Below are 25,746 nucleotides of genomic sequence, written 5' to 3'. Positions count from 1 at the left end.
AAAGCTTTTTCAACATAAGAAAGTTGAAAGGCATGAACAAATCTAAACTGCTTCCAGTTGAACTATGACAGTACTGGTCCATATCAGAGGAAAAACCCAAATCCTCTGTACTTAGGGAAAAAAGTATCTCTGAGAATTCATTGTGACCACACATTACATACAATGATAGTAGAATCTGTAATAACCATGTTATTTCTCAGAACAAAAATCTGAAAAAGATTGTGTGGAGGTAGTGTAACAAAAAAGGAAGTTGCATGAAGTTAGTTTTTTTAAAAAGATTTAAAAAATGTTAATAATTATATACTAATTACCCATACTATTTGCAAGGAAATACTATGTCTAGGATGCAATTCTGTTAAGGCTTTTCAAAACTGATTTTTTTGGTATTTTTCATTTTAACAACTTAGATAAAACTAATTGCACAGCAGGTTATTAACACTTTTGAAATAGTTCCTTCAAGTAGTCTCAAGTGGAAGACATTCTTAAAATTTTGCTCTAAGCTCTCTTTTCTGTAACAGTAACCATAAGCATAAAGTGGTACAAATAAAGCCTAGGAGATAAATGTTTTCTTCCATTAAAGCCAGGGCATTCACTTATGTGTGTTTCCAGGAAGAATATGTATGACTCTATATTCCCTTTAAATTCACAAAACAATTGTGAATGCCTTCAGATTTCAACTCTAGATCAGATAGACACATCATGTATTTTTTTCTTCTCCTGCAAATGCATTTTTTTAACTAGCAAAATGGAAAACTAAAAATAAGTACTTTAGAGAAACAGATCTGTATTTATCTGGTCATCCTTATGGTGCTATGGGACATATCCTCTCTTAGTGGGAACAGCCATAACCTCATTAACTTCCTTCCCTATAATATAGCTTTCCTAGCAGCAAACACAAAGGGAACTAATGATCTAAAAACTGCAATGTGCTAGCATGATAAAAAAAGTCCTTTCTAACATCTTATCAATTACCATTACATCTTCTGTTTAACAATTCATTTAAAAAAATTAAATGACCACACAAACTATTTCAAAGAGGTTTTTAGCTCCCCTTCCCTCTATATGTAATAAAGACCATCAGACACCATAAAGACCATTCTAAGGTCTATTACATGAAGGACACATAATGACCACTGAAAAGAAAAATGAAAAATAAAAGAAATAGAAGTACCTTTTGGGAACTGTTTGGAACACAAGGCACAGAGGAATTGTACATGCAGAGTTGTTTCAATAGACTGAGAATACATCAGATCTTTTGTGCACATGTAATTCATTTAAGCCTATTCAGAAAGTCAGGTATGTCCAAGATTTATCTGAGTAACTGCAAATACAGAATAACCAGTATGTATATGTGCAATTGGGCTGCAATGAGTCCAGTTCACGTGGGATGTTTTGGAACTGATGTGCACATATCCCTCAAGTGAAAACTGTACATCAAATCTCTCCTAAATTGTGTCAAAACAAATCTGTGGAAGAAGTGTCTTGCTGGAGGATGGCTTAGTGAGCGTCTCTAGAAGTACTCTTATCCAATATTTTTCTAAAAAAAACTTTCAGAAGTTTGTACTACCCTTGCATTCTTTTCTGCATACGCATATTATTCACATCTTATTCAACAATATGAAAAGCTTTTGTGTTTTCTATGCAACCAAAATAGATGTTTTCTGGCTTCTTAGTAAATAACAACCCATTAAGAAAAAACTTGCAATTTCATTTTTCACCTTTGTAGTCCATTAACTGTAATAGCTTTTAATGTACTTTAAGCATTCTTGAGCCTCTTGGGCTGAGTGAAAAGACACAGCAACAATCAGAGTGTCGAAAGGTTATTTTGGTGATACCAGCTTTTCCGAACCTTTCACTTAGTGGATCTTTATATTATCTGCCACAGGTTACAAATTTTACTACTACCTGTTTAGGGTTGGAGAAGTATTTAAAGCTCAAATCACGATCACTTTCACAATGGGCTAGATGATGTATAAATACATAGCCTGAACTCAGTATCTTAAGGAATTACAAACTAATATATTGAGATTTAATAGGTAACATTTAAGAAGCGAAGTGAGAGTCTAGATCTGAAATGTGTGAACTGTAAATATATTTGTACATAGATACCCATGAAGGTCTGTTTCTATTCTTCTTGTTACACTAAAATGCAATACTCAGTAAAATAAATATATTGTATAAGTATCTCTTTGTGCATTTATGTATACAAAAATGAAAATGGACAGATAAAGTATGTTTACACCAGCAGTTGGACAGCAGAACTGTGAATGAAAATTCCTCTGTACGTCAACTCATAACAACTTTCTTTAAAAAAGGGCCTTCTCAGAGAATTAACTAAAATCATAACACAGACCAGAAACAGAACTTAAGCAAAGTTCTGGATCATTTGTTTGCTGACTTTGCTAGAAGACAGCTCAGGTAGAAGAGAATCTTTGTTGATGCTAAAACTTCCTTTGAATCTTTCATATTTATGAAAACATACTCATATATGTTTCTGTATTTATTAAGGTGGATAAGCATGCTTGATATATATTTACACTACATATATATTATAAAAGAATCTACTGCTGATAATGCAGAATGAATATCTAACTATATAGGATGACATATTTATCATTATTTCCCTTTTTGATGCATGACTGCTAACAGGAAAATAAAATTCTAATAATAACTTTGGAATATTTAAATTATTTCCATTTTGTACTAAGGATATATTGGAAATCTAATATTTTATTTTATAAGATATTAGCCAGAGGTCTAAGATTGCTCATAACTCTACAGGGGGACATAAAAACAGAAAAAAAGACTGGGACTTTTTAATACATGGATTTGATAAAGTTATACCTTAATTGCTGCTATCATAGTAGTCAAGAAGCAGTTATTGTTGATTATCTGAAAATTACTTAAGAAATTTCCATTAAAATCATAGTTTAAAAGCTTTTCTGAAAGAAATAATTTAGCTTCCTTTGTGAACATGGTGAATATTTTATATTTTATTATAGAAAACAGCATGCATATTTTCAACAGGAAAGCGTCCTTCCCATAACACCTCAAATAACATACTCAATTTAAAATGTAAGCATGACATTCAGGCTTCATTTGCTGTTGGTGTCAATCTAAAAAAATATAAATTGATGCAGACAGAAAATTCTAATCTGATGCCCTACAGCCATATCCAATAAAACAGTTAAGCATCTAAATTTGGTGTTAAAGCAACTAACTTTTAGGTGTTTGTCCTGCAGATGGGAATCTTGGGCTGAAATGATCTGGGTTTTACATTCCTATGTAGTATATAGTGTAGGTATTGCTGGGCAGGTACCAGTTAGGAGGTGTTATGAGTGGCCATTGCCTCTAACATCAGTTAGCATCACCCAAACTAGGTACTCCAAATTGGGATCTAATGAAGTTAACAAGTAGAACTATAGTCTGTCTAAAGTAAACAGAAAATCATATACAGCTATCTGGAGCTAGTAAAAGGAGAAACTATGATAGTAGGACTGAGCTATAAATTCCACCTTGCAGATCCCATATGATCAGACTCTAGGTCTAAGGGCAAAGTGACAATGGTAAAATATACTTCCCTCTTTTACACAAAGCATAATAAGCAAGGATACTGCCCAGGAAATGTGTCACAAGTTCAATTCCCTCTTCTGCCTACAAGGAGTTGGGATCCACATCTCCAAGGGGGTGTGTGTGTAACTTTCAAGCCATTGATTATTTTGAACTTTTTTTTTTTTTTTGAAACAGCTCAGGTCACTGAGCAAGAAGACATTCAGGATTCAGCAGTCTAGTCCTTAGGTTCTCCACTAGTTCCTCCTTCCTATGCTGTATTCAGATTTAACAGACAACATCACTGAAGAGCTGAATGAGTATTCAGCCCCATAAAAACCATCAAAAATACTTCTCACAACTTCAGACTGGGCGATTTGCAAGACTTCAGATAACAGCTGAGCAGGATAAGTGATAAAATATACCTCACTAATATTGAGGGACTACCTAGAGCAAACTCTTTGAGTCATAAAAACTTTACCTGAAAAGACTCAGAGCCTTAATTTTAACGTAAAAGGCTGAATGGATCTTTTCTACTATGACTTCTATACTTCACATAAGTCATTCTTGTGATCTGATCTAATAAAACCAAATGTGCACCATCAAATAGTCCATAATTACAGGTTACAAAATTAGATACTTGGTTTTGATGATGGCTGTCAAGTACTTGAACTAACACTGTGTACTTGAACTTACCTCATTCTTCCCAGGATTGTTTGCAGTTCTACAGACCACTTCCAGAAAAAATGGAAAATCTGCTATCCTTTAATAAAGAAAAATCCTGGAAATCTAGGGTAATTGACTTCTCCAGTCATACAGATAATGACATCTTGATTTATGTATGAACTGTGGGGCAGAAGTGCTCTGCAGTGTCTCCTGCAGTTCCCGCTAGTCCAGACTAGGAACCTGGCTGGACGACAACATAACCCTTAGCAAATCTAAGTTTTCTTCTCATGGAACCCAGGGAGTGGGTGGAACTTCAGATGCATACATTGGGTCTTGCCCCAACATGAAGCTAGGACATGGCCAAGTTGCACATCTGGAGTCAGCAGATGGAAAATGTTCCCAACACCCACAGTTTACACTTTGTCTTTGAGAACAGAAACTCCTCCTGTTTTCCTGCAAGAAATATTGACGCAGAGCCTGATGTAAATAGGCAGAGAATCAGATCCATAGAACCTAATTTGATTCTTGGTGGGATAATGACAACCTGACTCCAATGGAATGTGAGGTCACTCAAGGCTGCATACACCAGAACCTGAGAACAAATTTTGAAGACGGTCTAAAGGCAAATAAAAAAAACCAAAACCAAAACCTCACAAGAGATTTACTGATAGCTTAAACCACCACAGTAAAATAAACTAATTTTTGCAACTAATAATAATTCTGGCTAAATTTTGAATAGAAATGCATATGATCTTCAAAAGACTGAATACCCTCAAACTGTTATTCAGTTTGCAAGTGCCAATGAATTGTTTCTAAATATATTAGACTATGTTGCGAGTACTGGGTAAATTAACTCCTTTGTTTTATGTTTATAACAGATAAATGGTATTTTCTCTCCTGTATCCAACTCATAGATCAGGTCAGATAAGGGATTCATCCCTCTGACATATGCTAAGTCTTTTCAAAATTTGGTATGTTGATCAGTTGTCTCTGCTATAACTTTATTCCCCCTTTAAATTCTCTATTGACTGTAAGTAAGTTTTCCCTGATCTCAGACCACTTCAGAGATTTTTGGGCTTTTCATTTTTTTAATGGAAGAGAAGACAAGAAGAGAAAAGACAGGGCCTTCTTTACCAGGCAGGAATTTCCACGTTCAATTAAAAGCCATTTTAGTTGTAGCTGATAGATTTCTGTCAACAAAAGTAGCTTAGAAGAAAACACAAACTTCTGTTTTTCTCTCTCTCTTTTTCTTTTGAATCAGATGATGAAGGTGATGCATTTTCAACAATAAGAGTACCACCACCTACATATGTTTGTTTGCATTTTTAAATATGGTTGCATTCTGACTGATTTGCAGTGGTAAGCAACAGTTTGGAAATCTGATTTCAAGCTCACAGTGACAGAAGTAGATAATTACTATCTCCACAAATATCTATAAGTTAAATCACTTGTTTTAATACAGATTAGATTAGTATTAAAGTTACAAGATTGGTATGAGAGACATGATAAATGTAGTCATGACAGAAAACAATTTTTAATTTAGTATACCCTATCAATCTAGATAGCCCATGAATATTTACCATTAATTCAGTAGGCTGGAACAGAGGGGAAAAAAAGAACAGAAAATAGAAGGTTTGACCTAAACAAGGACTGAAGAAAAATGAGAATTCTCAGCAGTTTTAATGAGAACAGATCTTGCAAAAATGTGAACTGGCAATAGATTGGAAAATACATTTGGGGTACCATTATAAACAAAGCCTCTAAAAAACCTGAATGACATGCAAAAATAGTAGCAATTCTTAATATGTACTTCTCTTTGCAGGATTTACCAGTCTGATTACACTTACATGAGTAACCTCAAAGGCTGAAATAAAATCGTTTATGGAAATTCAAAACAAACCTATTTGATCACATCATACTTCACAGCAGGGATACAATTTGCAGGGGCTGGGTGAGGGCATAGTATAAGCTAAAACACGTTGTGTGTGCAATGAACCAAACTAAATGGTTTATATAAAAGAAATGTTGTTTCCATTAATTTTTCTGGTAATCCTATTAAAAATGCCACCTGTCCAGAATAGAATTGTCCAGATTTTTTTTTTTTTTTCATGTCTCAATGTTCACACACAAGACAGAGAAGGTATCGTCTTATAGCTATTAAACTGTGGCACAAAATATCTTATTCTGAAATCATTACTACAGCAGTTTCTCCAGCTCTGTTTCAATGTCTGGCTATTATACCTTTTACTTTTGCTCTCATTGTGCTCAAAGAAGTGATTTTTCTGATAAGCCCAAAGAACATTTTTTCAAAGGATATGCCATATTTCTAACCTCTCTTTAACCAAAATGTTTCTAGTCTATAATACCTAAAATTCACATATATAAAGTAAATGTAACATGAAATGCACCTTTTAAAATTCCACCACCACCTGTCCAAAATCCCCTGTAACAACCCTGAACAGGAACTTAACTTTGAATATCAACAGAGATGAAATGGTGTCATAATCAGCATAAGTGCATGTGGACTACTCACCTAGATCAAACACTTTGGTCATATACTCAATTAAATTTAAATCCCATTATATAATGTGTACCAGGCTCATTTTATGCAATTCCCTAATTTAATGGCTTGGTATTAGCCTTTTTCCTTTTTGCACACATGGACTAATTTTCACGGTGCTCAGTCCCTTTGGGAAGTAGGTCACTGAAGTCAACTGGATGAAGACAGAAACTTAATACCTAAACAGTGTTGTGAAGGGTCAAAGACACAGTAGTGATGTAAAATTGTTTTTCATTAATCCTTCTTTGTAATCTTTATGAAATTCCTCCCTCATATAAATATTGTTCATAATCTCAAGGACCACAAAGTAGAAGAATCAAGAAAGCTATCATCCTGTTATAATTTAATTTGTGAAACAAACAAACAAAAATTCCAATTAAAAAATAAAAATCCCAATAATAATACTATTTAGCTGTTGAGACAATACTTGTTTTACACTGAAACTGTAGAATCATAATATTCATATTACCTTTCTCAATGTGTATTCTTTTTGTCTCATGTCCCACGTCATGACCAGCCAGATCACCCTCCTTAGGTCCAGGCAGGACATTAGGTGACAAACCCATCAGCATCTGGTTCATAGATAGCCCATTCTGATGGACAGCTGCTAGACACAAGTGCATGCAGAAAGAAAATCATCTGTCATATTAACAATACACTTTTGAACTTCTTTTATATAGTCTTTCTCTTAATTTATAATTAAGAATGCTAAAAATCACAAAGTTACTTAATTAGTGCTATCAGTATCCATACAGTGGGAGAGTTTTTCCCTGTTATTTCTGTTTAAAACAATTCATTATAAAAAGAAGAGTTCAGTATCTTTGGACAAAGTTAGATATTTGCAAACATTTTCTCATTTATTTAACAGGAACTGAAACGCAAAATGAAGCAAACCAGAAAAGCATAGAAGGTTCTATGTGAGATACTTACTGCTTTATTTTTTTTTTTAGTCAGTTGTACAAAAAGTCTTGTATATTATCATTCCCAACATGCAGTCCATAACTTCCTTAAATTAAGCATTGTGGCCTGCCAGGTAATAAACACTGTTTTTCAAAATATACTGTGCAACAGTAGAATTGCTTATTTGCTCATCGGCTAGCTTGAGAAGGTCTTTCCAACAGTTCTCAGATAGACCTCAAAAACCCATATAAGGTACTTTATATCCCTATGCTTTTATCCTGAAAAAATTGATTTGCAAGAGGCTTATGTCATTTTCAGTAAAGCATTTTTTTATATGTAACCCATATTTCTGTAGTAGTCATCTTACTGTTGCTGGCACCACAAAAGCAGATGTACTTAAGAATCAGGTGTGATGTTAACAAATCAGATAGGAGAGAAAATAGTTATTTTATAAATAAATAAGCTACTGAAGTGATCCAGTATTTAAGAAACTCTGTTATGTTCCCATTAGAAGAAACAGTGTGCAAAGGTCCCACTTCTCTCCACTCGTAAGTAAGCAGAGTAACCTGAATAGTACAATTTCTTTAAGAAAAGTGTCATTCCTTAGCAAAAACAATAAGTATCTCTCAATTTAATTTAATTTACTTTTTTTTTTATTTAGAGAACAATGGGAAAGGTCTTCAATGGTTGTAAAAAATATACTATTTAATCAACTAAAAAAAAAAAAAATTAAAAATCCAGGGTTGTGAGGTTTTTTTCCCAGAACTTTACTTATGAACTCTGGTGGGTTGACCCTGGCTGGATGCCAAAATCTGCTCTATCACTCCCCCTCCTCAGCTGGACAGGGGAGAGAAAATATAATGAAAGGCTCATGGGTTGAGCCTGGGGAAATAGATAGGTCACAGTATATGGGATGCCAGTTTAATATGCACTCTGAATTGTCCAAGTGGTAAGAAAACAGAATTTTCAGCTTGTCATGGTCAGGCCTCATTTCTTTTATTTGGTAAGTCATTTTTCATCACACAGTAATGAAAAATCTTTCATCTGAAGGTCAATGAAGAGTCAGCTTCCTGAGTCTGCAAGGAGCCTGAAAGGAAGCAGTCTAAAAGACACGTGCTGTGTCTAATCAACACAACTACGTATTGCATATAGCTGTTTCATGGCCTTCTATCTGCATGCCAAATCCTCCAGTTTCCCCTACTGACAAATTCCACTGTGGATAGATGCCTTAAAACACAAAAACCTGTAACAAAAAAATAATGAAAGGAATGGACAAGTGTAATATGAATTTAAGTAAATATCCATAAAATAGTATGTTTAAAACCTTAATTTCCAGGCTGTTGCACTGAAATATCATAGAATTCATGGTCTTTGCCATATCATTTATATCCTGTACATGAAGCCTTGAAAAAATGATATCACTCTGAGACACCATGGTTTAATTTCACTCCACCCCTTGTGGGCTATAAGGTGATAATACTCTCTGTATCATATTTCTCACCATTACAAATTTTTATACTAAAAAAATTTATAAAGTATGCAATTTTTTAATTGATTTAACCTAATTCTTCTCTTTACCAAGTACTTCTACCATGTGAAATGTTGCTTATGAAATCAGATTCAAGTTAAAAATCAAAACAGAGTAACCAGATTAAATAAAACTCAATTTCTTTAAAAAATGTTTACACTATATGTTCAGTTCTAAAACTAATCTAGCGAATTGCTTCCTGGCTGCAATTCTATATTTCATAGCTCATATCTTTATGTTTAATATGACATGATGGCAGTTTATATAAGTACCCGTTAATGTAGCATCAGATATTATGATACTGTAAACTGGGGAACATAATGTTGGGAGATAGTTATTGCAGCTGAACTTCCGAACATGATACATATGAGATCTATTTAAGATGAGGGCATTTTGATTAGAAAAACCAGCTGCACCTAATCAAATTTAAAGTGGTGACAAGAAGAATGTGACCTACGGATTCTGTCTGAAGAGCTCTCGGTCCGTGCAGGAGAGCTGGACACACTGCTGCTTCGATGAGAGGATGGATGGCTGCCAGGTCTTCGGCCCTCTTCAAGAGAAGGAGCAGGAGAAGGGCTGTCTGGAACACGTTCCTAGACCCCACAAAAAATAATTGCAAAAAAAGGCAATGTTAAACTAAACCTCTGTTTCCAAACATCACTTCCCTAAACTGTATCTCCCTCTTAAATTACAACCTATTATTTCCTCTGTTGAGGTGTCCAGGATTTGCAGAGTATTCTCAAAGGAAAATTGGCAATTTTAGGACATCAGACCTTACATTTTAGTATGCAATGTGAGCGCTGCTCATCCTGTCAGGCTTTTAAACTGCCTTCTGGACTACTTATAAAAATAAGGTTTTTGTTTTGCTTTTAATTATTTTTTCCCCTCACTTCTATCAGCACGAGGTTGAATTGGAAACACACATTTTGGCTTATAGACTTTAGCCTTATTGGATGAGGAACGATGTCCTTTTGTGAGCAAATAAAGACAAGACACTGTTGTTTTAGCTTATGCTGAATTTTACTCCACATTTTAATTTCAAAGGGCAATGAGATCTTATGGAAGTCCTATGGATCATAAAGAAAATATAATCTCCCCACTGAACCTATACCAGTAACATGTCTGATGAAAGTCCAAATGGCTCTTTATACCATGGAACACAATACCTGGAACAAACCACACTTTTTGGAAGAGTCTGGCCATATCACTACTTAAAAATGGGGAAAAATGCCCATTCATGTTTTTCTACCCAGGGGAAAGCCTGGCATGGTAGCCAGGAGAAGCCAGGATGCATTTCAAGATGTTCCTTGATTTTGAAAATTAGAGCATGAGGACTGTGATGGTTTGAACTGCACTTCTGCTACGTGAGAACTGTCAGTATATAGCAGATACATATATCTGACATTTACACAGAACTTTGACAGAAACAATAAACAAAGGGAGCTGAGTGCAGAGTAGTCCTTTCTAGAAAATTCTCTATCTTTCCCTGCAGTTTCCTTTTTATTGCTAATAGCTCCCAAGACTCTAGGTCATTGCTAAAATATGTGTGAGTTAGGTTGGTTTGTTCAAATGGTGATAAAAATAAATAGTTCCTACAAGGGAAATCTATTGGAGGGACTGAAAATGTTAAACTAGGGGTTTTTTTGTTGTCGGCTTTTTTTTTTTTCCATTTGATAATTGAAATCCTGACTCCTAATTAAAAAAAACAACCAACCCAAACCAAAACCAACAAACAGCTGTACACATTCAACTCATTAAAAGCTTTCAGTAATGAAATAATATGATTAGTGTCTAATAACACATACAAAAACTTGCTGCTGCAAACACCTAAAAGTTTTCCTGAAAAAGAGCATCATGTTCCTCACACTGCAGCAGTCATTATTTTTCATGCACAGTAGCTAGATGAATATTTATTCTTCTAAATGCATTCATATGAAACTTAGCAACATGACCATCTACACTAATCAATAGATTTGTTCCAGGTAAGTTTCATAATAAATATTTGCTAAATGTGAGATTCTGATTGCAAAGAGATTCAATAGACCTATGGATGGAGTGGGAGAAGACCTCTCAGAGAAATGTTTCAAGACATTTAAGTGGATTCCACTTTAATAGTCTTGGGTTTTTAAGACAAAAACATTGATGAGGACAGTTTAACTGTATCATAGCTCTAGGCTTATTATGACTTTGATTGTGATTATATGTCCATGAACTGGGTATTCAAGAGGAGGATTATAATGCAGAGGTTTTCAGAATGTAGAAGATTTATTTCTTTAGATTTAGGAGGATTTAAGCATGCACAGTGTACAGATTTGGTATAAATTGGAAGACGGTATATTTAATCACTCATTCAATATATAATTTCACTGTTTGGCATACAATGTATTGTTCTTAGAAGGGTTTCATTAAAATGAAATCCAGTGAGCACATAAGATTTGAATACAGAGCTGCAGAGTAAATTAATTTATTTAAACAGCTTAATTTGTTTATCCTATTTATTTATGTGTGCTTTTACAGCATGTATTATGAGATGGAGAGAGCAAAAGGAATGCACACGGACAACAAAATATAATTACTGCACAAACAAAACAGATAATGAGTTTTATTCACTTATATTATAACATAGCAGACAAACTCTATGAGGAAACTATACATACTGGCTTTATCAATTCATTTGTAAAATAGACTTTCACCCCAACAAAACATGGGATTGAACTATGCAGAAATAGAAAATAATTTAATACCGCAACTCATTTTTTGTATCCTTGCTTCATAATTTCACAATCAATAATATAGTCTATAGCAATTTTTTGTCTTTATCAAAACTAGCTGCAATAATAAATGGAAATGCTACTAATAATAAATTGAAATACTCTGTGGCTCTAAAAAGACATAGTGATAAACTAAAGGTTCTGGAATATCAATATAACCTGTCTCCTTACTAGAGATTTTGTGTAGAAAAGATGGACTTTGTCTGTGGTAAAATATTAACTTTACATTTGGACTTCACTTTAAAATTTTTCAAAAAATGAAATGTGCAAAAAATGTGTTCAGTAAATAAGTCAGATGATCAGAGCTGTTTTGTAACTTCTGCAAAATGCTACTTCTGTATAAATAAGTCTACATGACACAGCAAATAAACAGAATTTACTGTGTTATAATCCTGGTAACAGAAATCACCTAGGATACTGTCCACTTTCCAGTATTTTTACTAAAACTTGTCTACTACCAGGACAAACTTACTTCTACTTAATTAAAGATATCTCTAGAGAATCTGGTGTTGGCTTGTACTGTAATGAGGCTCTTTGCCTCCCAATAAATAAATAAATAAGTAAATAAATCTGACTGACTTTGCTTTGCTGAAATTAAGTATGAGGAGGAAACTGTGCAGGGTTCAGTCTGACATCTACATATCTGAATACAAGTATCTAAATGCAGTTTTGACACATGGGCTAGAGATGAAACTTCAGAGACATCTGTATCTAGGATGCTACACAAAGGGTAGTTGTCTCCTATTTTCAGTTGATTGAGATATAAGTCAATGGAGCTTCCTCCAAAAGCAGATACCTACAGGTCAATTCAGCTGCTCACATTTGAGCCGTTTGAGCCCCTGAAGGGTTTTGAGATGTCCACACCAGGCTGACAGGCAGGACCTACAAAAGGTCTGCTGCCTTCTGGAGTGGCAGCAGGGTGCCGAAAAAACTGTCCTTGCACTTACTGGCTGGTGAGATGAATAGCTCCTAAAACTCTATTTTTTTCTATATTTACTAGAAAACAAGGAATACGGCATTATTTACTGATTGTAAAACATAACACTCACTAGCTATGTTTTTTCTCCATTTGTTGCTTCCCAATTTGTTTCTACAGGTACTCACAAGTAAAAAGTAGTGTGAACAATTTAGTTCATATGTAACAATTTAACATATGGTCGACCAGCTTTTCAAAACTGGTAAAACTTTCAAATGGGCATCAGAACCAGAGATTATACTAAGCAATGGACAACACACTCTTAAGGGCCAGATTTGAAGCATTCCTTATCTTGGTGCTCTTTACAATCTGACACAAATCATTAATCCCAAGCATTTAAGAATCTGACATTTAACTCCTCAAAAAATGCTCCTACCCTATGTGAAATATTCACTTTAGGGAGCTGCAATGCCCTTTTCTATACTCTTACTCCACTGATGTTACAAGTTACACACGCTCAATATCTAGTCCATTTCACAAATAACAGAATTGTTCCTGTGACACTGGTTGGTTTTTTAATCTTGTAACGAACAGGTAAAAGATTTTAACTGTCAGAGATTTTAACTTATGAGACTGAAGTTGTCTCTAGAATTAGAAACCACTCCAATTTTGTTCCAGAATACCACATATCACCCACAACACAACATTGTCTCAGTCTCTCCAAGTAGAACAGAAGTGTCTTGATGTACCTGTCAACATTTTTCAAACAGCTCTCTGCATAGATACAAAGACCATACTGTAACATCTCATTCCAAAAGTTCCTTTTAAATAATTTCCTATTAAGATGTATCTTAACATATCAGTAATTGTACCCAGAACACCATAAATACTTTTTTTGCTGTATCATGTCTTTTTCTTCTTACCAGGTCACAAAGGTAGTTATTAAATATTAATCTCTTTTTTTGCCTCCTTTGTTTCTGCTCCAGCAGCATGTTCTCATTGTTTAAAATGTGCCTCATTACCAAAAGTCTTCCTCAAAAATATACCAAAATGTAAAGTTGATGGAGTCAGCTGTTGGTCCCTATATCACTATCGTAGAGAAGACATTTCAGGTAATATGTGTAGGATTAATCTTTCTGCTCCTAAGAACATAGACAAAGAAGGGATATCTTCTAGGTTCTCACCACCTCAGTCTTTCCAAAAACATTCTTTATTCTTTGCCATTCCTGTTCCTTAGTGACCAAATTCCAGAATCTTTCTGACAAAGTTTGAATATGCCTACTTCCAATAACCTACCAGTTCTGCATGCACAGCCTTCATCTCCTGCATATTTCTCTCCTGCAGGTATTTTCAATCTCAGCTTTTTCCTTTTCTTCTGGTTTCCTTCTCCATAAAACTCATCTCTTGGGCTTAGTCATCCTTTAATTTTAGTCATGGACTGAGCTCTAGACATGCAACTAAGTATAGCTGTAGAGGTATATTGCTTTTAAGACTACTCAGCTGTCTTGATGCTCTTCAGCATTGAACAAACTTCTTAAGGATGTTTGTGCTTTCAGTCATTGAAGTGCAGAGGATAAAATAACTTATTTTCAGTGCCATACTTTTCAATACTTTAGGTAACTTCATACTAGAGAAAGGATATATGACACACACTGTTTCACAGTTAATTAAAAAAAAATAAATAAAAATCTTTTAATCAGGAATAGTTTATAACATTCCAACCTTTCTGGGAAGGCACCTGACTTCCAAGCCTTTTTGTGGCAAATTATAATAATCTCTTTCACAATGTCCAAAACACAGACTTCTTACTCTTCAGTTCCTTACTGACCTATTTTGAAGTAGCGTGAGAAGTATTCCAGGAATGGCTTTCTTGTAAAATGACATATTATTTGACACTGTATTAGTTGAATGAGTGAAATAAATTAATTAAGTGGGTATCTTTTGTATTCCCTGCAAACAGTATATTTTGCCTTTCCAGTTTTATTTTTCCTTTAGCTTTAGTCTACAACACTATGAGACTCCAAATTAACATTTATTCCTAAGAATCGCAATATTAATTGGGCTAATAATTATTTCCTAACTTCCTCAATCACTACTATAAAATGTGTGTTATCAAACTGACTGACTGTTATAAATTTTAATTTCTATTTCCTTATTGGCATACTATCACTAGCTTGCTAAAGATCTTGCTAACTTCCCACTGATGCACACGTCATCTTTCTCACCTTTTTCTTATAGACACAATTCTAATCCTTATCAAAATTCAGGAGTTCAAATGTTTTGTGTGGTCATTAATTGCACTATTATTTTAAATAGTGGGTCTATTTCTTACAAAGATTTTTTTTTCTCTTTGCAAATATCTTGAACTTATTTATCTCTTGGACCAAGTTAATTTAATTTCCATTTTGCTTTTACCTCTGCAATTGATTCTACCTTGCTGTTCCCATCACAAGAATAATGATAACAAAAAGAATATGGATTTGCTTGATTCTTATTGCCCTGTTTACTATAGGATTATTGGGAATATCAGCAGCAGTTAACTGACAGTAAGTCCAACCAGGAGACTCCCAAGTAATCTTTTAACAGTACTTCTACACCAACAGAGAACCAAATCCTTTGAAATCATGGGCAGTACATAAAGTACAGTGAATTAGCCAGGAAGTGAGTTTCATAGGATTGGGCCATTACAGAGATTAAAAACAAGCAAGCAAACAAACAAATAAACAAAACTAGATGCCTATCAATACCAAGAAAGAGCCTGGCTGTACTGGCGAAACTAGAATAGCATACAAGGTGTTGACAGTTTGGAATCATGATGAAGCAGGATCATTCCTGGAAGTGTCATGGAGCCTCATAGTACAGACCTCTGGATTTTGTGGATTCTCATGAAAATGTCCTGGCAACTATTTTGGACCTGCTTCTTTTTTGTGTGTATCCTTTCAACTGAATTTATAAATTACATTTTGCCTTACAAATGAGTATTTGGTCTAACAAAATATGCTTCTACGGTATACAAAAACGCCCATGCAACATGCAAACATACTGACATGCAAAAAACTCTTCAAATTGAATTATTAATTTCTTATTGGCAAGTTGGACAGACTTTTCCTGCTTTTTTCTTACTTGAAAAGTAACCATTCAAGCTTAAGAAGCACCACTAGGAATTCAGCCCTCAAAGTCAATCCAAACTGTACATTCAGCCAAACAGCAAGAACTCATCTGACTATATGTCGTTGTCTATACTACAAATATCTACATGTGAGCTAGTCACCCCCGGCTCATTTTTTACCCATACATTTATGTTTCCAAGGTACAACTCACCTCACTCTAAAGTAGCTATCTAAAATAGGTCCTATGAATTATGCCCTAGAAGACAGCAAAATGAATCCCATCCCTTGTACCTGGCCTCATGGCCATTCTGCATCAAATAAATCTTACACTACATACATAGTTCCCTGTTACACATGTGAATATACAAATTGCCAAACAGAAAAATTTGTACTACCTTCTCTGCATTATGAGTTACCTGTAGATATCTATTTTACATGACACAAATTAATTCATGTGAGCATATGGCTGCTTTTAGCTTCAAACTGCACCTCAGAAACACGCATGTTAAAACAAATAATAGGATCCCATAACATTTAAAAAATGGCATTATTCTGAGTTACGACCTACCAGATATACAGTTACCACCACCTAAGCTCATGATTTAAAAAGCTGTATTAAAAGTTAAAATAAATAATTTTAATCATATAGATAGAACTAATTAATGAGATGGGGCACAGTGTTCTCCAATATAAAGATTATTAAGCCATAATAAAGGAGTTCAGCTACACTTTGACCTAAGATCTTCTCATGCTAAAGGAAGAAACAGAAGTAAGTGTTCATATACATATTTATATTAACATAAATACAAAAAAAAAGTAAAAAAAGTTATTCTAACCTGGAGATTTTCTCTGTTATGTGCAAGTTCATATGAATAGATTTAAGATATCATAATTTCTGCAGTTATGACAAAAAGAAAATGAAATTAATTTTGTTTATAATATACTTCAAACTTTATAGGTATATCATAATTTTCATGTTCACTTTCCCGATATGTAAAAGTAGATGTTTTAGGAGCTGATAGTCCTATTTTTATTCTAGAATATTTATTGTAATTACTTTTTAGTATTTAAATGTTTTATATTAAATCAAATTTCTCCTTATATAAAGAAGAAAACTTGATTTTATTTCATGTATCACATAATGAGGAAATGAAAGTAGCTTCACTCTTCATGTACTTGTCTATAGTATATTTTTCTATGTATTCAAGAAAATCACTTTAAAGTAATGTTAAAATTTCTATTTTGAATGCACAATTGTCTGTACAAATAATAGGTTATCTGAAAAGTCAGGCATTTTTCAGGTTAGTCATCCAAAAAGGGCATTTCTGCAATTTGGGATATAATTGATTTTGTTCTCATTCTCTTTCTATAAAATGGGTTTAGCATACCCAGCTTCATAGGAATGGTGCAAATATGTATCTACCACTGTTTGCATAATACTTTTTCTGTAAGGCACAGAAGCATCCATAGAAAACTTTTGCATTCAACACAGGATTCAGATAACATGTTAAATGAGATTGGGCCAGACAGTGATTTAAAAACATCGAAATACAGAATAACTAACCATTCACTGAATGAAGTAAGGGTTCTGCAGAAAAATATAATATGTAATGGTGAAATTAAAATTTCACTGTACTATATGGATGGAATACTGTCACATTAAGGTTGTAGAGGCATTCTGGTATTTCCTAATGTTAGTCTAATGTCTTTTGAAATTCAGTGATGGTACTTTAACATAGGCTTTGGATGTTATTTTACTCAGTGCATGAAGACAGTTATATCTACATATTTCACAGTAACATCTGATACGTTGACACTTCTGGAAGTTCTCTCAAGTTTATAGTACAGGAAAATTCTACTTTGTTGGTAGTAGCAGCACAGTGGAAGGGGTTTCTATCCAGGATGTCTAACTGTACTTTCAAGGTGCTTCCTATGGCCCCAGTCCCTACAGGATGGTGTGCCAGCCAATTTTGAGAAATACTTTATCTAATCCTATAAAAATCCTACATAATTTCTGCAACTGGAAAATGTTATTGGTAAACTCTTCTACACTGAAACTTTTTATGATGGCCGGTATCTTTTTGTGTTAAAATTCTGCACTGAACTCAAGGCTGCTCACACAGCAGTTACAGAAGACCTAAGATGAAGCTTCTACTGTTTGTTGCCCACCCCTCCATGAAGTGAACTTGTTCATTTTCCTCTTTGAGTCCATTTCCTTTCAGGTCCACTCTCTGAACTTGCTCACCATCACATGAGACATTTAAATGTACTCTGTTCCATCATTTCCCTATGGCAGTGTCATATTTCTTCTCTTTGGCTATTATTTGGAATTTTTGGCAACAATTACAGGCAAAAAATATAGGAACATTAAATTACATCAATAGGAACACACACATATTGCCAATGAAAAAAGAAAAACTGAATGAATGTTAAAATTTCATGTCAGAATAAGCCAATAAACAGTTTTTTTAAAAAATAACCTGTCAGTAGCTACCTTGGTTAAATAATTTAAGTTAAATCAAGTAAATCTCTGTTACTGGATAACAGGAAAATATATATATATATAAAAGTTATAAACAAGTATAACACAACCAGTGCTGTGATATATGTAGAGAATTAGCAAAATTTAGTCTCATGTATTTAATATGCAGTAGAAAACTACTGTGCCACTGGTCACTTTTTCAGCTTGAGGTATTGGTTTCTCCTGGTTTATTCTTAATTCTTTCTGTAAATATTAGTAACATTATATGGATAAAGTGCAATTTTTGATTCTGGCATGCTGCTCTGTTCTAACTTTTACAATGTAGAATTATTTCAAATTGCTATTAATATGACATAGTCCTTTATATTTTCATATATCTTTCTGCAGAGTGAAAAAAAAAATGATGTAGTAAAACTGCTAACAAGCTGAGCCTTTGAAAACATGGGCAGGTGATGAAAGCCACCTCATGTCTAAAGCATCCCCAGGTCACAGCTGTCACACTGACTGCAATTCATTGCTGTCACAATCTGCTGTCCCTGCTTGTTGTTGCTCTCCTCTTATTCATCCAACTCATATATCTAAACATTCCATTACAAAAAGACATCTAATGTTCGTCTCATGTTCCAAAGGGCACAACACTCTTCTGAAATATAATTCTGAAGATTTTAGAGCTCAGAGTTCACTGCCAAATCTAAGGTGTTGTTTTGTAAGGCTTCCCTTGTAATTTTGTCTTTGTCTCATCTCCTGAACATAGCAGGATAAAATGTTTGGTTAGTACATGATCTCAGCTTTACTCCAACTTCTTATCATGAAGAAATGAAATATTGCCCAGTAATAGAAAGGCATTTGAAGCTTTGTGAGTTTAAAGATAACAGCACTAACTGTGAACTTGGCGAACTGGAAGGAAAGGTCAGCAAGTCATCTACTGTGGCATTGTTCACAAAGGCAATTCTCCTATACAATGAACCAGGTTGTTTATAATCTGAAGACTCAGATTTTCTAAGACTTAATTTTGTCTTTGTTACTTAATTTAGATAAGATTCCTATTGATTTACTTTTCAGAGTAGAAATTTCTCATAGCTCTTCTAACTTTCAAGCAGAGTTTAAACTTGTAAACATCTTGTACTCTAATTTCAAATCTACACTGTCATTTCAGGTTACAACTATGAACTCCAAAATGAGTGATTCACAAACTTTTCAAATCAACTTGTGGAAACATTATCAATGAGGAAAACATTTAAGTAAAATTAGGGTTAAAAAAAAGAGCCAGAAGATAATGAAAACAAAACCAAAAAGTCTAAAAATGTAGCAGTAAAAAAAAGGAAGGTATGATTCTAATAATAAACAGTTTTGTGAAAGAGAGCAACTGCACTGTTTATCCATTCCTATAAAAATAAAGTAAAAGGAGGTTTGGCTTTCTCACTTACATTTATTCTCTAAGATTTATTTTTATTGTAGTGTGTTATTATTCATAAACTTTACATTGCCAGTGCAACTTTCAAAAATTATGCTGATTAGAGAGTTTCCTGCTCAACTACTCAGTGCATGTAATACAATGAACACTAAAATCACAGCCTCTGACTATGCCTAGTGAGGAACAGGTAAATTGCCAGTGACATTATGCCCATGCTCATTGGAAGAAAATCCCCCTAACAATGACCTCATGCTTTTATGTTGCTAGGGTTTATGTTTCAATCCTGTTCAGTATTACAAAGTGGGAACATAATTACTTGGCCATGCTATCTCTATCCATATGACCATATTCATCTACCGCAGACAAAAACAGAGAACGTAAATCTAGACATACATTGTACCACGAAGGGGCTGAAGAAAAGAGTAAGAAGGTACTGTGAGAGTAAGTTCCTTAGCCCTTACAGTATTATTGAAATAACTACGTGCAGCAAGATCTTACATTTCAAAGTGAGTTCTGGATGGCAGATTAACACTTGTGTTTATGTATTTACCTGTAGTACATTGTAGTACAAATGTATTGTGGGCAATACGTCACAGGCCTTGACTGAAGAAGTCACGGCACCACTTAGGTAGTGTCTCCATCAGGTTCTACCTTAATGTCCCAAACTTGACTGTGCAAACTTTAAAAAATGTCTATTTCACCCTTGAGTGAGCACACTTTTCTAAATAGAACTTAGGCTAATTCAGCCATTTAAAAACACTTAATTGTAAATCCACATCTTTTTAATTTATGGTTATGTGCAAACCAGATGGGAACATGAAACCTGGTTTGTTAAATAACTTGCACAAGATGTTATGCCAGGAGCTGCGCAGAAGTTGGCAGCTATGATTAAGATTTTATTAGCATGAATATGGAATAGTTGAATTTTCAGACATGACGGAGATAAATAGTGTAGATTATTAATACAAACAAATGCTTAAATAAGCAAGATTTTGAAAAAAAAATATTTTCCAGTTATGAAGTGCTGTTAAAATGTCTCAAACAGAGAATCAAAAATGCTAGGTACTTTCAAAATCTTCACCTAGATTATAATGAAATTATCTTTCCAACTAGATGAGCTACAAGAGTGAATTTAAGAAATTAAGGAACTCTGGAAGAAGGAAAATTTTCTGGTATGGCACTGCCTATGGTTAATATAATATACATAGGTACACGATGACAGAGTCTTCCTTTCAGAGTCCAATACTTTTAAACCTACTAGACAGGTTTAGATCAGATGAGTCCAAATGTACTTCTCAGTTAAGTGCTTCCTGGGTCCAGCAATGTTCCCATAGTGGGGTGAGATCTGTGAACATACCATGACCTGCTTTCCACAAAGGAAACCTTTTTTACATAGCCTAGGAGCTATGTTGTACTTCAAATGTACCTGATTTTGGCAACTGGAGAAAAAGATCAGGGGTCACACTGGGGTATGCTCCCATAGACATATTTAAATGTAGGCCACAGTAACTTAGGCAACTTTAATAGCTAGAACTAGCTTGTAAATCAACTTTATAAGCTAGCAGTCAGCTTGTCAAAGTTTAGAAACAGAAGGTTACCAATGCTTGTGAAGGTCAAATTTTGTACTCTTACACATGAAATCAAATAGCTCACAGAAAATGAAAGGGGAAAGTAGTAGGAAAAACAGTGAAAATGAAGTTTTGTTGCTGTAGCAATTCATATTTGTCAGGTGTCATTTAGCATATGCTCCATCCCAATCTTCATTTTATAGATATCTCTGTAATACCAGTGGTCACTGTACCAATTAAGAAAAGACATTTAGAATAAAATAGACCACCATGTATGTTCCAGAGAAATTTAGTATCATCTAACTTACAAAATATTAATCGTGAAAATCAAACAAAGAACAAAGACGCAGAAATCATCATGTAATCAAACGGTTAGTTAGCAGCAGTGTTTATATTCCCAAAATATGGGCAAGATGGACATTAGGATGTCATCTGGCCTTACTGACAGAGCACCTAAAAGAAACAATTCTGAAACCAATGCCATAACTCCCCATGTTATCAAAGGTGAGAAAGGGATGCCACTGAAGGTGTCCAAAGGAGATTCTATGTTTGAAAGTGCAGGTACCTAAATTAGGTCATCAGACTGCATTTTTCTAGGTCAATAGCAACATAGATTTGTTGACTTTTAACTGAATGGTTCTTTATCATTCTGGGCTTGTTATGCTAAAGAGGACAGGAGCACTTGTTGAATGTCTTAATAAAGTCAGACCTCTTCATTCTGTTTAAATCATCATGAACTTCAACACTTCTGTAACTCTTGATTTGAAGGTCCAAGAGAGTTTAAGTTTACCCATTTTTTGTCAAAGGAATTGCACTAATGGACGGATATCCAGCCCTAACATATCAGATAACCTTGCTTTTGCATGTCTATTTCTAACATACAAGTGCTATATAAAAGCACAAAAGTTTGTGTACATTCTGTATCTCATTTATTAGAACTAAAGAAGGATAACAGGTAAAATGGATATCTGAATAAATGTCAAATGAAATTATAAATATCTAGTGGTAAGGGAGCAATCCCTTTAAAATGAAAACAGATCATCTTCAGTCAGGAGAGAAGATTCCATGCCTCTGCTAAGTACCTCTATAACCAGATTAATTTAGTTACAGGCAGCAAACAAAACCTAAAACGGGTAGACAGTTTCAGATATTAGATATTTTTGAGGTATCTCTACAATACTACAGTTATGGCCTGCAGATTACTGGGTCTGTTCTGTGCAACTTCATTCCATTCTGCTCTGGGATTTGGTAATTTAGGTTCTGCAGAAGTAAAGTATCAAGCGTTTCAGCCTTCTTCAGATAGTTTGTAGCATTTCAGTTCAAATGCTTAGATTTAAAAGCTGGAAGAACAGTCTCTTCTAATTTAAGAAAGGAGTAATCTCTTCCTTCATATTTTGAGGAACATTGCCATTAGATTACAGACTTTGAAATATGAGAAATCAGAAGGCTGAAATGCTTCAACTTGAGCACTGTTTTAATACTGATTTAGAGCAGGGGTGGCAGGAACTGAGAAGATAACACTGGCCACTAGCAGCCTACTGTGTTCCCAGAGCTACAACAGTTGGGTTTCTTGTATATATTGACTTTATGACTTACCTTATAACATTTGACACCTACCCACCTTTACAATATTTATGATAGCTGTGAGTGTGCCAGAATTTTGTGTTTTGCTTTGGGTTTTTTTTACATAGTTACCTTAATAACAGATGTCTCAACTCTGGATGGAGGACTCTGCACTTGTGCTGCTGCCGCCATGTTAGCAATGGTACTAAGGTGATTCATCTGGCTCATTGCCATCGTGACAGAGGCTGGAGGTAGGCTCACAGGAATTAGTGGGTGGGGCATCATCATAAAAGGAAGTTCCAATCCTGGTGGAGGAAAATAAAAGGGAAATAGGTTTATGCATCTTTTTAAAACATTGTCTTTTTTTTCCTCCTGATGGACAGTATTCAAGTGATGGGTGACAAGATGGTTCACATTGCAGGACAAAGCAGCTATATGTCAGTTCTGTTCTGGGATATGCATGGGTAAATCATTAGCAACCATGGAGGGGTTTCTAGCCACAAGGAGAGGCTATTAGACCTCTTAGTTTGTTCATATCAGTGTAATGTATAATATCATTGCTAAGCAATTGCTGGTTATTATCTTTTTTAATATCTGCTGTAAGGTGCCTTTTAATGCATTATTATGTCACTGATGCACAGTTTAGCAGTTATTTTAAGTATCAATTTTATTGCATATGTATTTGTTCTTTACTGTCTTCACTTCCCCTGCTTAATACTTTAAAGGAAGTATTCCAATATTCCCCATATCTTTGATTTTTCATAGCCTATTTATGTAAACACAAAATAAAGACAGGAATTGGAAAACTGCTGATGTTAGTGCTGAAAGATATCAACCCGTACCATTTGGCAGAAGGTGGTTCTGTTGAAGAGGGTTGAGAGGATGGCTAACTGGAACATTATGCTGTCCAGGCAAGTTGGGGTGGTTAACAGAGGCCTGTGATCCTTGGGTGGGGGGAGACTGAAGTTTTTCTTTATCCCAAGAACCATCACTGCTGCCTGTGGGGAATGAATATATATTATTTGGAATGAATATATATTAATTGGATTTGAAATTTTCAATGTCTGAATTTGCAAGCAAGGCCAGCAATCTAACCTTTTTTGCAAGTGGCAATTTATCTTTTTTTTTAGTATGTGAGTTGGGGGAAGGACTTTTGGGGGTTTTTTCTACCCTCTGAAAAAGATATGTAAGGATAACTTTTTAAAATTAAGGAGTTGAACACAAACCTAGAAATATTATAGTTGTGCTCATTCACATGCAGTTTGTGTTTTATGTATATTTTACGTATACTTTTGCCACTCTTGGCAAGTATAACTATATATGGCATTTATTTTATAAGTGAGAGAATATTTTTGCCTGCAAAAGGTCTAAAAAAATAATATTGCCTGTTATGCCAATTAAAATTTAAACTACAGTCATATTTCTTCTTGTATTTGTGTATAAACAAACATTATAGAAAGTAACTAAAAATGAAATTTATTGAGGGCACCAACACGCATTTATATGTGCTTGGCTGACAATTCTATTTTGTATATTCAATTTTTATTTCACATTATTAATTAAAATGTAAGGGATTATTAATTGATTCCAGCAGTCTTCTGGTAGTGGAACGAACTAACAGCAAGGAAGAATGTGGACGGGTAAGTGTTGAGACAAGCAGTAATTCATATATTTGAGAAATACCCTTCTTCACTATTGCAGACCTCCTCATAAAAATACCCACAGAATTAAACAGAAGAATACCATTAAAGGACAATACTGAAAATTCATATAACACTGTTAATTTCTACATTTAGATATAATGAAAAGTTTAAAATCTTTCAATCTGACTACTTACATTATTCATGATGCGTATTTATGTATAATGTTGAGATTGAGTATATGTATGTTCACGTGTATGAAGTAATCTAGACAGTCATTGTATGATTTTATTTACCATATACAATCAATAAACAATGTTTGAATATATTAATAAATATGTATATATGCATGCATTCTCAGCAGTATTAATATACCCATCAGCAATATATGAGTGCTTCCTTTTTCACATAGAGCACAATTTCACCCTCCTGACTTTGAAAGTTTCTACTACTTTCATGGGAATTGCTCTTGATAAGGACTTCAGGACAACATCAGTCCAGACCTATTTAATCTATACTCAATTTCTATTTAGCATTAGGGATTACAGCAAAGTGCATATTTCTGAATGTTTTTCTACATATGTTTTACAACTTAATGAACAACAGGGCCAGAAAAACAACAGGACTGATATCACCTCCTCCTTATTTCAGCAGAAACAGGATTAGCACGTTAGTCTTGACATTTTTTAACATCATTTCCATGGGATGAAAAAAGTACAAAAAGTTGGTAGAATTCCAATTTAATTTCTCTAGATCTATTAAAAAACTGATTGTAAAAGCTGTACAACATAGTTTATAATGAAAAATACTCCATTATTGCCATGATTTTCTTTCCCTAGTTACTTCGTGAAGACAGTTAAGGCTCAATATAAATTCTAACTCATTAGCTCACTACTGTCTCAATGTGTAAATTGTTCAGAAGTAGGTAATGAAAATTCAGTCCAAACTCTCCCACAATCAAACAAAGCAATTTTATGAAAAAATGAAAATAATCAATTATATGAGATACTTTTCTTATTTTACAAGAAATTATCACATCCTTTATGCAGAGTACAGAGTTGAGCTGGTTAATACATGAT

The 25,746-nt window shown here is 34.3% G+C and overlaps 1 protein-coding gene across 9 annotated transcripts in view; it reads right to left on the bottom strand.

Annotated features, from left to right (window-relative positions):
• The window catches only part of DACH1 (dachshund family transcription factor 1), a 364,557-nt gene that overhangs the window by 94,759 nt on the left and 244,052 nt on the right, over positions 1-25,746 (bottom strand). For 5 of the 9 annotated variants that reach the window (XM_074859527.1, XM_074859524.1, XM_074859526.1 and 2 more), the window contains exons 4-7: positions 23,870-24,025; positions 23,160-23,332; positions 9,661-9,796; positions 7,245-7,382 (exon numbers count right to left, since the gene is read on the bottom strand). In XM_074859527.1, the coding sequence (XP_074715628.1) occupies positions 7,245-7,382; positions 9,661-9,796; positions 23,160-23,332; positions 23,870-24,025 (603 nt within the window). The remainder of the gene's footprint in view (positions 1-7,244; positions 7,383-9,660; positions 9,797-23,159; positions 23,333-23,869; positions 24,026-25,746) is intronic. The other 4 variants (XM_074859533.1, XM_074859532.1, XM_074859525.1 and 1 more) reach the window with 3 other exon arrangements.

Source organism: Strix uralensis, chromosome 2 (genome assembly GCF_047716275.1).
Source record: "Strix uralensis isolate ZFMK-TIS-50842 chromosome 2, bStrUra1, whole genome shotgun sequence".
In the NCBI taxonomy this organism is placed as follows: Eukaryota; Metazoa; Chordata; class Aves; order Strigiformes; family Strigidae; genus Strix; species Strix uralensis.
The sequence above is the reverse complement of the archived record's forward strand: the minus strand, read 5'-3'. Positions and strand labels throughout refer to the sequence as shown.